Source organism: Toxotes jaculatrix, chromosome 24 (assembly GCF_017976425.1).
Source record: "Toxotes jaculatrix isolate fToxJac2 chromosome 24, fToxJac2.pri, whole genome shotgun sequence".
Taxonomy (NCBI): Eukaryota; Metazoa; Chordata; class Actinopteri; family Toxotidae; genus Toxotes; species Toxotes jaculatrix.
In genome coordinates, this window is record NC_054417.1 from 10,505,650 (window position 1) to 10,520,389 (window position 14,740).

A 14,740-nucleotide genomic window follows, 5' to 3' on the forward strand; every position below is an offset into this window, starting at 1 on the left:
CTCCAAGAGAAAGAACAGAAAATGCCTTGCCTTTTTCAGATAACACACACACACACACACATACAGCTGTGTGTGTGTTTTCCGGCATTTCACCACCACGTGTTTTTTAGTTTTGTTTCATTTGCTCGTCAGTGAGTGACGTTCAGTTCAGTATTCACCCGTGTTTTCTTTTCGAAGTGACATGAGTTCCAATCTTTCACCTCAATCACCTGCTGAATCATCCGACTCTGATCCTAAGCTTAACGTTGTTTAGAGGCTTTTCCTTTGTTTTTGTAGTCAGGAGGGGAGGAGAGGGGAGGGAAAGGGGGAGAGGGGGGGGGGACTCCTACCTGTGCTTATGTTTAGACAATTTAAGTCAGATTTTAAATTGTTTAGGACAAGAATGAAGGTAGACGTGTCAGCAGTGGCTCTTAAATAACAATACCGAGTGGAGCTGAGGACAATTACAAGGAGGAACCACTATGAGCTGATGTCATGTGAAGTATTATTTTTTTTCCTTGGCTTGTAATTTATCCTGAGAATTACTTACAAAACTAAAGCGGAGTGGGGGGGTGAGGGGTGAGGAATAACCTGGCGAGGACCATCGTAGGCAATCACGTCACCACGCACATTCGCCCACGGCCAAACTAAAGCATATATATCAGGACGAGCCAAGCTGCGGGGGGGGGGAAGAAAAAAATAAATAAATAAATCAATGCCATCCTTATTTTCCTCACTCCGAGACGTGTGTGTGTGTTCTAACTTCCACACCGTGCTATAGAAGTGCCATGTCCTCTTTTATGCTTTCACCGGACGTTTGTAGTATGATTTGCACCTTTTTTTTTTTTTCTTTTCTAATTTTCAGATCAGTTTTTTGCACTTTGAAAGTGTGTCAAGTATTTAAAGAAACCTGTAAGAGGATTTAAAAAAAAAAAAAAAAAAAACACACAAAATGAAAAAAAGTTGCTAATAGCCATGTTTTACTATATATGTTTACTTAAGAGTTCCAGAATTTACTACTGTGCTAATGCAGCAATAATGTTGAGGAGTTGCATCAAGACGCACTTGTCAACACAGGGATTGAAAGAAATTAAGAAATATCTGATATTTTTATAACTGCAAAGAGTTAAGTATGGAAATATGGAATGCTTTATGGATATGGGCACCTGCCTCCGGCAAAAAAAAAAAAAAAAAAAAAAATCTATACCTTACAGAAAAACATATGCTACGGAAATAACTACAAAATGTGTACATTTGGTCTCCTTTATCATAGCTGACAGTTTATAGTACTGTATATAATCTTTGCTTGTGTCATTTGAGAATTCCCAAGTTAAATGTAAGCTCCTTGTAAGCTTTCAAAGTGACATGAGAAATAAAAGATCTAATGGTAACTGAGAAGTTTGTGTCTCACACGTCTGATTTTCTGAAATGGTCAAGGCGCCAGAAGCAGGGTGAGAATTCCCATTCCGATTCGGCGTTCATGTTAAATAACGCTTGACCAAAACTCCAGGGTTTTAGGAAGCATTGCAACATGCGTGTTTAAGCTTAAAACCTCACAGAGCAGCACGGCTGGAAACTGGAGTACAGTTGCAGATGATACCTAGCTAGTATATTTATTAAAGAGCTTGACAAGCAGCCATGAGTCACAAGGTGGTGGTAAATCTGATGAAACCCCCCCACCCCCCCCGGAGCAGGTGAGAATGTCATGTACATAAAACGGTGACAACATATTACAATACATACAACACTGTGCTTGGAAATAAATACAAACGTTGGAATGGTCTCTGTGTGTGTGTGTTTACACTCCGGTGCATTTACAAAAGACTACGGAACAAAATATATTAAGATGTTGCTACACAATGCAAAATAAATCAAATTTACAACTAAGAAATCACATTTTAAACACCAGTAAAGATGCAGGGATTTAATTTTTTTTTTTTTTTGGTGATAATATAGTGGTTGAATTATCCCTGCTAAGATCCTTCACTAGCACTGTCCACCAAGAGCTTCACCACCTCAGCCCTATTTCTGTGTCCTTACAACTCCTGCACCGTTTCACTCAGGTCACCCGTTCATTCCAACCACTACATGTACAGCACAATGACCAACGAACTCATTGGCACATGCACTCTCAGGCATGAAAACACAGAACCAAGTTTGTATTTAAAAAAAATTTTCTTTTTCTTTTTAAATTTAAAAAAAAAAAGAGGGAAAAGCCGAGGGGGTCGCTTTTTACATCTTGGACTGTTTGGTTTCCTCCTCGTCAGAGCTGGAGTCGGAATTCCTCCTGTCCCGCTTAGCCGAGTCCTTCCTGCCCATCTCCATCTTCTTCCAGTTCTCGTCGGAGTCCTTCTGGGCAAACATGGCTTCCACCTTAGCTGGGTCAATGTAGGTGTAGAAATAGGCCATGACGGCGAAGATGATGCACACTAACACCAGCAGAGAGGCGAAGAGGATGTACTCTGCCCACTAGTGAAGAGAGAGAAACACACACACACAGTGTTCATTTCAAGCTAAGCTAAAAGGAACAGTTTGACATTTCTGGGAAGTGCACTTACTCACTTTTTAGGGCTTTTACACTGAAAAGATCTGCAGCTGCAGACGATGCTGATGAGGCCGAATCAAAACTCTAAAGTTGCTTAAATGCCTGCGCTGTAGAGTTTGTGATACTTCTGTGTGTGTGTATTTTTTTTATTTTATAATGAGTACAAAATAAATTCTCTTGAGGCTTTTGTCCAATGTTGCATCATCATGACATCTTTTAGGTGAAATAGTCCTTAAAAGTCCTCCAACGTGTGTGAGCCACTCAGGTACAGGTGCTGTTCTGCTACTGTAAGCTTCAGCCTTATATAACATAGCATTTATTATTGTGTCCCATCAAAAGAAAACACATCCAGGCTCATGCATTAATTATAAGTCTTCTATCACATAAAATGAACTTGCTCAAGGTCGTTGAGGACAAATGCACATGTGCTGATCATTAAATACAATCCACCCACCTGATCCTCGAGTGTTGCAGCCTCGGCAACAATGAGCACAATGATGTTCCCTACGGCAACGGTTAACAGCCAACCAGCCTGCAGCACAGACTTCATGTTGCTAGGCGCCTGGAGAGGAAGAGGAGATTCAAACGGAGCCACGCAAAGATGATGAAAGACGTCATGGTAGTAGTTAGGTTTTCTGTATTTTGCCACTCTTAATCATTTCTGTTTTTTTTTTTTCCATAGTTTGTCCAAACTGCCCTGGCAGAGTGAGGAAAGCGCCCTCTACCTGTGAGTAGGAGAACTCCAAGCCGGTGACAGAGAAGACCACCTCTCCTGCAGTGATGAGGAAATACTGAGGAATCTGCCAGGCCATGTGGATGGTGTTAGGCCTGATGTCCGTTACAGGGTAGATGTTCTGTTTGCACTACAGGACACGGGGACAGGTACTCAGAGGGGCCACATCACACACACACACTGAAGCTACATTCAAGCTATATCGTGACTCAAAATGTATTCATGAGTTACATTTTCATCAAACACAAACGTCGGAGGGATGATCAAGGTGTAAGAGCTGCCAAAGCCCAGAGTCTGACTGTAGACACACTGTTGTCCTTCAGCGTTCTTGATCACGAAGTCAGCACTGACAGAACAAGACACAACACCATTCAGGCGAAATCCTTTCCTCTATTATAACTGTATGTGGAAATATAGTATTTTATGAAACAGCAGTCTTACTCTCCCTGCGATACCGCAACATAACTGGACATGTTGTTGACGGTAATGTCCCCGAAGTCCTGGCCACCCACTGTTGCGTTCAAAACTGAGCCAAAGCCGTTAAAGAATCTGGGGAAGGAGAATTCAGGACACTGAGGGTGAGTAAACAGCCTTAAAGTGGAATTATGTAACATCTGATATGAAACACAGCAAATTAAAATAATTATTTTGGGGATAACAAGGTGAAACAGCAGTACATGCATCCTCTCAGGCCTTCTTTACAAAGTTCTACAAGCTCAGTAACAACCTGAAACGTACCTGATAGCATTAGCGCCCTGCTCCGGCTTTGATTTGATGTCCTTGAACTGAAGAAAGAAAGACACTTTAGAGCCTCCACATCTTTGTGCTTAAGATAAATTTGATCAAATCTTTCTTACAGTCACAAATAATGCTGATATTGTTAATAGTTTTATTTGATAAAGAAAAAAAAAAGATCTTTCATAGCATCAGAGATGCTCCTGTCAGGAAGTCATGCTCACAGCCATAGGAATGAGGCCGGCCCCGCTCTGAACGATGACTATGGTATGCCGAGTGCCATTTGGTAAAGTGGTCTCAAAAGAGATACCGGGCTCCAGATCCAGAACAAATGGTCCACCAAAGGTCAGGTAATCCTCATTGGCCTGTGGGAGGGGGGAGAAAAAAAAAAGACTCAACATGACCTACTAAAGTTGAACACATTTGGACGCTTAGTTGAAGGTGTAGTGTGTCTCATGTTGAGTAGCGTACCGAGAAGGGTTTCAGGTTCAGCTCGTTGGTTCCAGCTTTAATGTCCAGAGTTCTGTTTACCACGTTGATGAACTTCCCTTGGGCCACAGTGTTTGATGGGAACTTAGGCAGGGTTTGCTAGGGGAAGAGGAATCATGCAATTGTGTGTGTGAGTTGTCGTCTGTCTAAGTTGCCCAGTGTGTGTATGTGTGTGCATGTGTGTGCGTGTGTGTGTATTTTTATTTATTTATTTGTGTTCTGTGTGTTATTCTTACATCAATCTGTAGCTGGACCAGACCCGCGCACACAAATGCGAGAGCGGCGAGGAACATCCCCACCGTCATCCTCCTCAACGGACTGCAGAGCAAAGACGCACACAGACACACACACAGACACACACACACACGTTTGATGTCATCTCCAAACCCATACACTGCATTCCATCACAAGGCCAAAACAGTAGCCCTTTATTTCATCCCTCTTTTTCTGAGCATATAAAAGGACATTAAAAAAAAAAACCAAACTCACGTGAAGTTTAATTTGCATTTGGCAATCAGTGGATAGACCACACTGTCCACAATTGGCACCAAAATCAGGATCAGGATAGGGTTGACGGTCTGGTGGTTTTTAAAAAAAAAAAAAAGAAAAGAAAAGAGAGAGAGCCACTGTTTTAAGCCTGTTTTATCAGCTAACAGCAGTAACACAAATATGCACAACAACAAAGCGAGGTTAAGGTGTAATCAACACAAGTGTCTCACCTGCATCTGATCGGGCTGGATTGTGAGTATTCCCTGTTGGAGAAAAGGAAAAAAAGGAGAGAGGATGGAGTTTTAACACAGGCTTCTCTGTGGTTTGAGCTGAGAAAGTGTGACTTTACAAAAAAAAGAAAAAAACAAAACAAAACGTACAAAGTCTCCGTTCATGGTGGTCGCCTGGAGGGTCCATCTTGAGCCCTGTGGAGGAGAAACAGCTCAGTCTGTGTTATGAATTTATTTCTGTCTCTCAGTTTGACCAGGAAAGACAGAGACCCAGATCTCTAATACAAGAGCTCAGTCATCTGTCAGTGGACTTGGGGGTATATTAGATATTCAGGGACAGACTGGTGGTTACCTGCTGGTCAAAGAGAGCCCAGAACATGGGCAGAGGGATGTAGAGGAACAACACCTTCAGCACCATCTTCACCTGGGCAATCAGGAGTTTCTGGACCAAAATGGAGAAAATGATGATGACTCTTAGGTCACAGATCTCATGTAACTGTTTCTATTCACATGTGCTTTTGGATGTGGACACTTACATCGTATTTCTCCTCAGCCCAGTCCATCCAGTGGGTTCTTTTAGGGTACTGAGAAGAACGATGCCTGAAGCGGTTCTTGATAGCAAACTAAGGACGGCAGAAAAGACACGTGTGTGTGTGTGTGTGTGAATTTTGTCTCTAACTCGAATCTTAGTTTGAATAAATGTTATACTGAAACGTCCACTTACCCCAATGCATTTACAGACTTTCACCATGATGTTGCCTTGAGGGGCGGTCTTATTATACATACCGCTTCCAACAATGAACACAACTGCGGACAAACACACACATCAAATATACATGTTATACACGTGTTATACACGTAATTATATTATCAATGGAGGTGTTTAAAAAAAAAAACTGGTTCTTACTCAGAGCTACCACCATGAGAGCAGCAGGGACCCCAAAGGCCAGTGGGTAGCACTTCTGCTGAGAGTGGATGCCACACTCCTGAGCTGGAAACCACACACACCACATAAACATTTATTATTTTTTTAAATTCATCAATCTCTTATTTCATGCTGTGTGATCAGCTGCGGCGTCCACTCTGACCTCTGAGGATGGGGGTGATGACCGTGGACAGCAGGCTGCCAGCATTGATGGACAGGTAGAAGATGGAGAAGAAGGTGCTTCTCTGCTTCTCCTGTCGGATACAGGAAGTCGAAGTTGTACAACATCCAACGTTAATATTAAGAGATAATCTCTGTCACCGGCCTTGACCAGTGTAATAAAGCCACTGAGACAAATGTACCTGTGGTTATTAGTTAATAAACAACTAGCTGGAGTGAAACAGATACAAGAAGTGCTGACGAGATGCATCTGATAGCTGAGTAAGGTGTCTTTTTAACTGCTGTGTGTGCACACGACACAGAGAGAGAGAGATAACACTCGTGTCCTGTGTGTGGTGTGTGCATCCATGTGTGTATATATAAGGGAGAGGACAGCGTCTGTGTGTATGTTTTCATCCGGTGTATAAATGTGTGTGTGCACTATACATGCACAATGGATGGAAGCTGAAACAAAACACACTTTTATTGCACTGTGCAATAAATATAACATAGTTGTCAAGGTGATTTGTGGGTATTTGTTAGTGTTTGAGTCTATATTTGTTGTGGGTTTGACTTTAAAATTGTCTTGTGTATACATGAAGTGCGTGTCCTTGAGCGATATCTAACCTGATGGTCCCCAAACTGGTCTCCACCAAAGGCAGCCACGCAGGGTTTGATGCCTCCTGTTCCCAGGGCAATAAGGATCAAACCCACCATGGACAGAGCTCTGAGAGGGTTGGGGAGGGAGGGGCGGTACATGTCAGTAGACCGTTCATCCATTGTGTTTTTGCTGCGTTACAATGTTCTGAGCGCGCTCAACTCACACGTGGAAGGTCATGTTGTCGGGGGTGCCGTCCTTGTTTGTGTCTGTGATGTCGTGGATGGCACTCACAGCCATGACCACTTGTCCCACCGCATAAACGATGGACAGGTAAACAATAGTCCTGTGCAGAGGGAGAGGGAGGGGGGGTGGGGGAGGAGGAGGAGGAGGAAGGGTAGAGTTAAACAGGAGTACGTCAAGTGGAGGTTGAGATAAGATAGACAAGGGTCAAAAATCCACGGATGAAACTTGACAGCTGATTCTGGGAGATATTTTTTGACCCCAGCTCTCTACGCAGGTGTTAAAGTGTCTCATATGTGCAGCTACACAAGCACAGGAAGGCACAGCATACATTATATCTACTACAACATTTAAATTACAGTTGGTACCTTCTTATTAACAGTTTATACACTTATCGTTTGGTTGCAGGTTTAAAGATTTCCAGGATCTGAAAACTCACTTGAACTTGCCGAGCCAGGAATCAGCCACGATGGCTCCCAGGATGGGCGTCAGGTAGCAGAGAGCCACAAAGGTGTGGTAGATGGTGGTAGCGAAGTCGTCATCCCACCTCAGAAAGTACTTGAAGTACAGCACCAGCACGGCTGCAGACAGCGAGGGAGTGAGAGCACTTTCTTTCTTTTTGTAGTAAACTACGTCAAATCCAGATCAAGGGACTCACCTCTCATGCCATAGTAGGAGAAGCGCTCGCAGAACTCATTGACCACGATGAAAAAGATGCTAATAGGGTAGCCACAGACAGTGGCCTATAAGAAAGACATTCAAAATGTGAGGATACGTTTCTGCATTTTGTAAATAGTACAGACAGTAGAATAAAGGTTGGACTTACACTTTTGCTCTTGGGCTTCTTCATCTCTTTCTTGTCTGCAGAAATAAGTTGTTTTAAGTCACGTGTACTTTTTTTTAAACATTCAGCATTGCTAAATGTAATCAAATGAATAAATACACTTGTGGCATTGAGCAACTAACAGTTCATTGTGAAAGAACAATCAAAAGTGTGATATAAACAAAGATTATTCCTCAGTAACCAGCAGGAAAAGAAATCCCAGATGTTAGTATGGGTTCCGTTGCGTCCCAGTCCAGCCTGGGACTTACCTGTCATGGCTGCTCTGTGTGCCTACAGGTCCCTTCTTCAACTGTATCCTTCAACAACAACTAAAAAAAATAAAAATAAAAAAAAGAGACAGAGAGACGAGTGATCCCTGTCCAGATCTGCGGCACGAAGACTGAGCCGAGGCCTGACCAGCTCCTTAAGTAACCTCCCATTAAACCCACCCGCAACACCCCCCCCCTTATGCTGGACTCACACGTAATGTGAACCTCCCAGCATGCAAGTCACCATTCGCTTCATCATTATCACAGCTCTGTGTGTGCGTCTGTCAGTGAGTAATGACTTTATGACTCTGGGAACCCAGTGAGAGGGTCCTGCCATAAGAGGATTGGTCAGGTCAGCTGACAACGGCAGCCATGTTTATAGTGTTTTTCTCATGACCAACTTTCTGTGATTGCCCTGTAATAAAGTGTACTTAAAGACTGTTACATTAAAAATTAAAATCAAAATTGTTTTTACAGTTACATACACATATAATGTGTATGCAGTACATTCATTTAAGACATTTTATCCTTTTGTTTTCAAGTGTAAACACACAGAGTAGCTGGTTTATGGATTAGCAAATAAATATTTAGGCTGAAGCATTAGTGTATGCATTTGCATGAATACATTTATATTAACCCCAGTTATTCCTCTCATGTTTTATCATTACTGACACAGACAAGCACCAGATTTATTAATGTACAATTTCTGGTGTTTGCAAATGCATTATACTCTCCACAAACATTAACCAACTGATTAACTAGTCTGAACAAACCAATTAATACATTGCAACTTGGGTTAACATCGGTATTTCATGTGCATGTAAATTCTTTTTGGAAAATCAAATGCTTAGCTCGACATGAGAGGCACAAGCTGGGGCTACAGAGCAGTGACTCACATATGAAGATATGATATAAAACATATAGAAAGTTCAAAGGTCACAGAAGCAGAAATCATGAATCCTTAGTCACATACATACAAACAAACACACACAGCATGAAACACGAGCAGGACTCACGCCAGACACATGATGTTTTTGCAGCCCAAATCCCTGAAACAATTACACAGCGGTGGGTGTTTGTCCAGTGACCCAACAGGACACAACAAGGTGTGTGTGTGTGTGTGTGTGTGTGTGTGTGTTTGTGTAGGGGTGGGGGATTAACTGGTCTTTTACATGGCAGGGGGCACAACAGGGATGTTTTTTTTTCAGCATCCCGATTTCACTGGTGACTCTGCTGTTTCTCTCTTCGACCTTTCACTCACAAACACAAACACAAACACACACACACGTTCAGATTAGCATGAGAAAAACTTACACACTGCTGCAAACATTTGCATCCAAGTGTCAGTGCGTCAACTTACCCATATTTTTGACAAACGTGTTTCCCTCTGCCTGCAGAGTGTTTCCAGTCCAGCTACAGCTTCACTGACAGCTGATGGACACTCTGGACAGCTTCTGCTTTACAGATCAGGCACACTTTGAGGCTGTATCTGAAACAAGACAGGGGGGCTTACAGAGAAAGACAGAGAATCTGGGGCTCACTTGGCACATAACATTAAGAGATCTGGATTTTCATCGACTGAAGGAGACAACTTTGACTTTGAGCTCAGGCAGCGGTGCTGCTAAGTTATCACTTGATTAGATACTGACAAGTTTTAGGACATGATTTTCCCAGCAGCTGTAAACTGTGATGACATTTTATATGCTGCAGATACAGGAGTGTGTTGTTTGTCCTCCTTGAATGATAATAATTAATGACAATAATAATAATAAAAAAAAAAAATCAAGGCATGGAAGAAAGTGTTATTACAGATTTTATGTATTTAAGTCTTAAACATATTTACATGAGCAGTCATTAAGTAAAAATGTGGGGGGGGGGGGGTTCAGTTTATCTCACAGATAATAAAAGGCATCTACATGACAGACAAGGAAACAAAGGGGTAGATTACAAATTGTCACACCCTTGCATTGCACAGTCGTTTTGTTTTTTCCTAATGTCTTTGGCAAGAGAGGTTTTCTGTGCAGTAGGTAGTCTTGGTAACAATAGAAAATATTGCACACTTTTTTTTTCTTTACAGAAAATAGGTTAAAACATTGCAATTCACTTGGCTTTAGACAGTTTTTTTTTTTTTTTTGTTTTTTTATACGCGTCCATTGGCCTAAAATAGATTGACTAATTCTTTCAAATGTTCTTGGTAAGAGAAAAGATAAATTCTGCACAGGAAAATGCATCTGCTGTCGCACGGCCTCGATGGGGAAGAGCATGTAAAAATACTGTGCATCAGCTGAAGTATGGATGGAAAGTTACAGCAGTGGCATTTATTACTAATCAAAAACTTTCCTGAAGAGCGCTCTCTCCCTCACAAACACTGTGGATAAACAGGAGCCCTATAGTTAAAAAAAACAAAAAAAAACAAATGAGGTTTAGATTTGGGTCAAATAAAAATGAAGTCCCTCATGTTTGTTTCAACCTATGGACCTTGGGTGGGGGTTTAAGATGCCAAGAACAGCTCAATCTGGCTCCGTAGTCTCCATAGGAAACAAGAACACTGGGTCCACCGATTAACAGGAAGTGACATGACATGTAGAGGAACAGCAGGAAGATGTTTTTTTTTTTTTTTTTGTTTTTTTGGTACTTGGAATGAGTCCTGATGGAGTCCTCTTGACTGGCAGGCGGTTTGACCAATCATTAGAAGCAAAGAAGGCATGCGACCAATGGGAAGCATCCCTCATCAGAGCATGGTGGTGGAGCCGTGAGGGCTGGCAGTGGTTGGTGTGCCACTGATGGCGTTAAAGATGCCCAGAGAGTCAGACAGAGTGCTCCTCGCTCCGTCTTCCACCGGGTTTATCTACAAGAATTATATAGACTTTTTTAAAAAATATATATTTATATACACAGACATATGATTCACCCAACAACAATAAGTCTGAATAACAAAAGCAGCGTTACCCTCCGATCTGTTCAGGCCAGCACAAAGAGAGCAGGAGATAAGAGACATTGTTAGTAAATGTGCAGAGGATTGCAGCAGGGGAAAGCTTCTTAACGTTATTAATTAAAAAAAAAAAAAAAAAGATCAGTCTGTTCGGACACCGGTTCGTTTTGATTTGTCACTTTGCCGAAAAATCGTAGCAAAGGTGTGATAAAACACACGTGTGTGATTTTCTTTGAGGGCCTGGAAAAAGTTCTATAAATTGACACCAGACCTGGTTTGAGGACTTTTTATAGAGTGCACCACCTGGATTCTAGGTGGGTGGGATGGGTCTCACTGGACATTAAAATATGTGTCAGAATTCAGGTGAGTTACTTTTCTGCAGCTGTAACTTGACTTGAGGTTTGAATGATGGAGCACATATATGCAGGAGAGTCTGGAGTTCCCACCTGTTCATGCATGATGTTGGACAGTTCCCTGGTCAGGTCCCTGTAGTTGGCCTTCATCTCATCGTGATACTCCTGCTGGTCCTCTTTGATCAGCCGCTCGTTCACTCCCAGCGCCTGACCGCAGGCGTCCACAAACTGCCTGAGGGGAGAGACCATACGCATTTAGCAACTTTTTCTCATTTTAATTCTCCAGTGCTTCTACTCTGTACCTGTGCAAACATCAAATAAATCACATGATCAGTACCTGAAAACCTCTTTGAGCTGTTTGACCTTGTTGTCAGGATATTTCTTGGCACTGGTGTCATCTAGGAAGGCTCTGGCATAAGCAAGAGGACCAGCATTCACCTGGGGACGACAAAAAAAAAAAATGGAGGTCAAATATCATAAATCACACTCATAATTCATATGTAGTACAATGATTTAAATCACACACTGCGCTTGTTATTTATACCTGAACGCTGATGCTGCCCTGCAGTTTGAGCTGCAGCCGGATCATGTCCACCTCCGAGGCCGAGCACAGCAGTCGCAGCTCGGCCACCTTGGAGCTCATCTCGTCTATTGCCACCTCGATGGGGCTCAGGTCGGTCTGGTGTTGGTACATGACCGCTATGCGCTTCTTCACGTAGGGGAAACAGTGGGTGGCTGGGTAGAAACAGGATTGGTGGTTAGAGAAAGTGTGATTTAAATTACATAAATGCTAATGTGTGTCTAGTTGTGTCTTCATGGCAATATTCCTAACCAGGATATTAACTATGCTCCACTGTGCGAGTAAACAGTCACTGAGTGAGTGCGTCTGGCATGCAGCCATGTCGCTATCAGTCGGCGTGATTATTTATAAGGCAAGATAATTCCTGAACTTTGAGATTAAGCAGGCAGTCCAGCGATAAACTTCCTGATTAACGGTTCAGGTGACTGACACTACGGCGAGACACCTGAGGAACAGGAGGATATTCTTCTTCTGTGTTTCCTGTCATTGCTGCCGTGATAAGGCTGATTAGAGAGACTTGTTTTGGTTCTTTCCCTCCACATTACATTTCCTCCCTGCCTTCACTGAGTGAACTTGGTGGTGTCTCTGACGACGCATCGCCGTCACCGATGAGTGACCTACTGGTGAGCACGGTCCGCCGTTTACACTGCTCCTCCACTCCTCCCTGCTTCTTGCCCGACACCGTGAACGGTGTCTCAAACACAAAGCGCCGGATGTTGTGGCTCTTCTCGAAGTCCGTCTTCCTGTCCTCAAGCTCCTTGTCGTCCAGGTAGGGCGTGACGTGGGTCACCTGGATGTAGGCGTACTTGGAGTCAAGGTCCTTCGGGTTCACCTGAGGGTGAAGAAGAGACCAAAGTATTTTTTGGTATGAGAAATGACATGCAACCTTAGCTTCAGTCTTTTAGTACATTGTGTACGTAGCTATTATGTGTATATTTAAGATACAGATGCATGTAAGGAAGTTTACAAAAATCAAAAGTGTTTCAGTCTCTGAGTTGTTGTGTTTTACCCACAGCTTTTCTAAATGTTGTCCCTCAAGTCCTCCCCAGGGTCTACCATCTACTAATACAGCCATATAAACACACACTTATTGTGTGATCCCACCTTGCCAGAGTCCTGAATGATCTTGACATTCTCCTGGCCAAACTTGTCAGAGTAGAGCTTCAAGAGCCTCTGGGAAATCTCAGACAGCGGAGTGAACTTTGGCTCCTTGTAGATGTATTCCTTCCCGTCCTCGTCCTCGAAGAAGCCCTGCAGAAGAGAGGAGGACAGTCAGAGACCAGAGCTGGGGAACTTTGTAGTCGTGAGCTGCTTAATCTCCTGCAGCTATCTTCAGTGGTTCAATTTTTATTTCAAATTTAAATGAAAGAATAATAAATAGTTGAAGAACGCACACCAGCAAACATTTGAGAGGTGGGTGAACATGCAAATATCATCATAGGGTCATTATTCGCCCAAACACAACAGCTACTCGGTCACATACGTATGGAAAAGTACACAGACGAGTGTGTGGGTGGAAACGGGCCAGAATAATCACAGACGGGGCGGGGGAGCCCCCAGAGAAAATGGATGATCAAGGGAAAGGTTAATGGGGGAGGTTACCCAGAGCAACATCACTTACAGTAAAACAACAGAAAAGAGAGTATATGTGCAAATTTTTGCAACTCCGTGAAACACAAAAGCTTTGAGAGGGAAAATACAGCAATACAGCTTTTGTTTTTCTCGGAATATCCCAACATTTCTGCCTAAAACTACGACTATGCTCCCACTTTTAGGAAGCCAGGAACTCTACAGCTACAAGATGCCACTAAAACACAAGAGGGAAGATGTAGAAAAGCACTACAGGCCAACACACACACACACACACAGAGTTAAGTCCCTACACACTTACCGCAGCCTTGGAGGGGGAGGAGAAGAAAAAAAAAAAAAGAAATTTTTGTTAAAAAGAGTTTTAGTAGGGGTAGATTCAGATTCAAAGGCTGATGTGTGTGTGAACGCAGAGATAAGATCATGCTCTCAGAGTTTGGATTAAGTTAGCATTCATGCTGGTCAAAATCAGTTAGTTCATTCACTTTATTACAGCTGTGGTTCTTGTTTTTCTCCTCCCTCCCCCTCCCCTCCCTTCCCATACCTGTCCAAAGAAGGCCACTCTGAAGTACGTGCCCAGCAGTCTCTTGCCCGTATGCATCACCTCCATCACTTTAGTATAAGCGCGGTGGAGGGTATCATACAGGTGTGTCAGTTTCTGCTCCACAAAAACACACACACACACACACACACACACACACAAAAAAGCATTTGAGCATCACTTTATTTTCAGTTGCTTTCCTCCCTTGGACAACCTTTTAAATCTAAGACACACAACATGTTGCCTGGCAGATTTATGTAAAGCGACTCCTGCATAGAACTGGCGCAGATTACCTCAAAGTCCCTGCGCTGTTCATAGATGGGGATGATGAGCCTGTAGACGTCAGCGATGAGCTCATAACGCTCCGCCTTCCAGAGGCCGTCGGCACACTCCTCCAACAGCTCCATCAGCACCTCCTGAACAAACAGACACACAGGTGAAGGACTGTAAACTCGCAGAACATTTAATTGTTGCAAACAGGGGACATTTCTGCTTGTTCTTATTTGTCTTGGGGGTTATAGTGAACTTAA

At 42.9% G+C, this 14,740-nt stretch overlaps 2 protein-coding genes across 10 annotated transcripts in view; both read right to left on the reverse strand.

The window, feature by feature from the left end:
• Nucleotides 1–829: 829 nt before the first annotated feature.
• slc15a1b (solute carrier family 15 member 1b) lies at nucleotides 830–9,588 on the reverse strand. 2 transcript variants are annotated; one of them, XM_041031920.1, is made up of 25 exons: nucleotides 9,578–9,588; nucleotides 8,965–8,967; nucleotides 8,218–8,277; nucleotides 7,952–7,986; nucleotides 7,784–7,868; nucleotides 7,565–7,706; nucleotides 7,109–7,228; nucleotides 6,912–7,011; nucleotides 6,289–6,379; nucleotides 6,108–6,191; nucleotides 5,925–6,007; nucleotides 5,737–5,823; nucleotides 5,553–5,642; nucleotides 5,351–5,395; nucleotides 5,201–5,233; nucleotides 4,971–5,059; nucleotides 4,718–4,799; nucleotides 4,464–4,580; nucleotides 4,217–4,357; nucleotides 3,996–4,042; nucleotides 3,699–3,806; nucleotides 3,489–3,603; nucleotides 3,250–3,387; nucleotides 2,979–3,086; nucleotides 830–2,448 (listed from the first exon to the last, which is right to left on the reverse strand). In XM_041031920.1, exons 3-25 carry the CDS (start codon nucleotides 8,222–8,224, stop codon nucleotides 2,212–2,214), a joined length of 2,184 nt encoding a protein of 727 aa, XP_040887854.1. In that variant the 5' UTR covers nucleotides 8,225–8,277; nucleotides 8,965–8,967; nucleotides 9,578–9,588; the 3' UTR covers nucleotides 830–2,211. The 2 variants fall into 2 exon arrangements, with proteins under 2 accessions (XP_040887854.1, XP_040887853.1); XM_041031919.1 differs by lacking the exons at nucleotides 8,965–8,967; nucleotides 9,578–9,588 and having other exon boundaries at nucleotides 8,218–8,769.
• Nucleotides 9,589–10,098: 510 nt separating this feature from the next.
• dock9b (dedicator of cytokinesis 9b) overlaps nucleotides 10,099–14,740 on the reverse strand; it is a 41,188-nt gene continuing 36,546 nt past the window's right edge. For 5 of the 8 annotated variants that reach the window (XM_041031912.1, XM_041031917.1, XM_041031911.1 and 2 more), the window contains 9 exons: nucleotides 14,504–14,626; nucleotides 14,214–14,327; nucleotides 13,974–13,979; nucleotides 13,187–13,333; nucleotides 12,704–12,914; nucleotides 12,047–12,237; nucleotides 11,840–11,940; nucleotides 11,596–11,734; nucleotides 10,099–11,065 (listed from right to left, as the gene is read on the reverse strand). In XM_041031912.1, the coding sequence (XP_040887846.1) occupies nucleotides 10,949–11,065; nucleotides 11,596–11,734; nucleotides 11,840–11,940; nucleotides 12,047–12,237; nucleotides 12,704–12,914; nucleotides 13,187–13,333; nucleotides 13,974–13,979; nucleotides 14,214–14,327; nucleotides 14,504–14,626 (1,149 nt within the window). In that variant the 3' untranslated portion in view covers nucleotides 10,099–10,948. The remainder of the gene's footprint in view (nucleotides 11,066–11,595; nucleotides 11,735–11,839; nucleotides 11,941–12,046; nucleotides 12,238–12,703; nucleotides 12,915–13,186; nucleotides 13,334–13,973; nucleotides 13,980–14,213; nucleotides 14,328–14,503; nucleotides 14,627–14,740) is intronic. The other 3 variants (XM_041031915.1, XM_041031916.1, XM_041031913.1) reach the window with 1 other exon arrangement.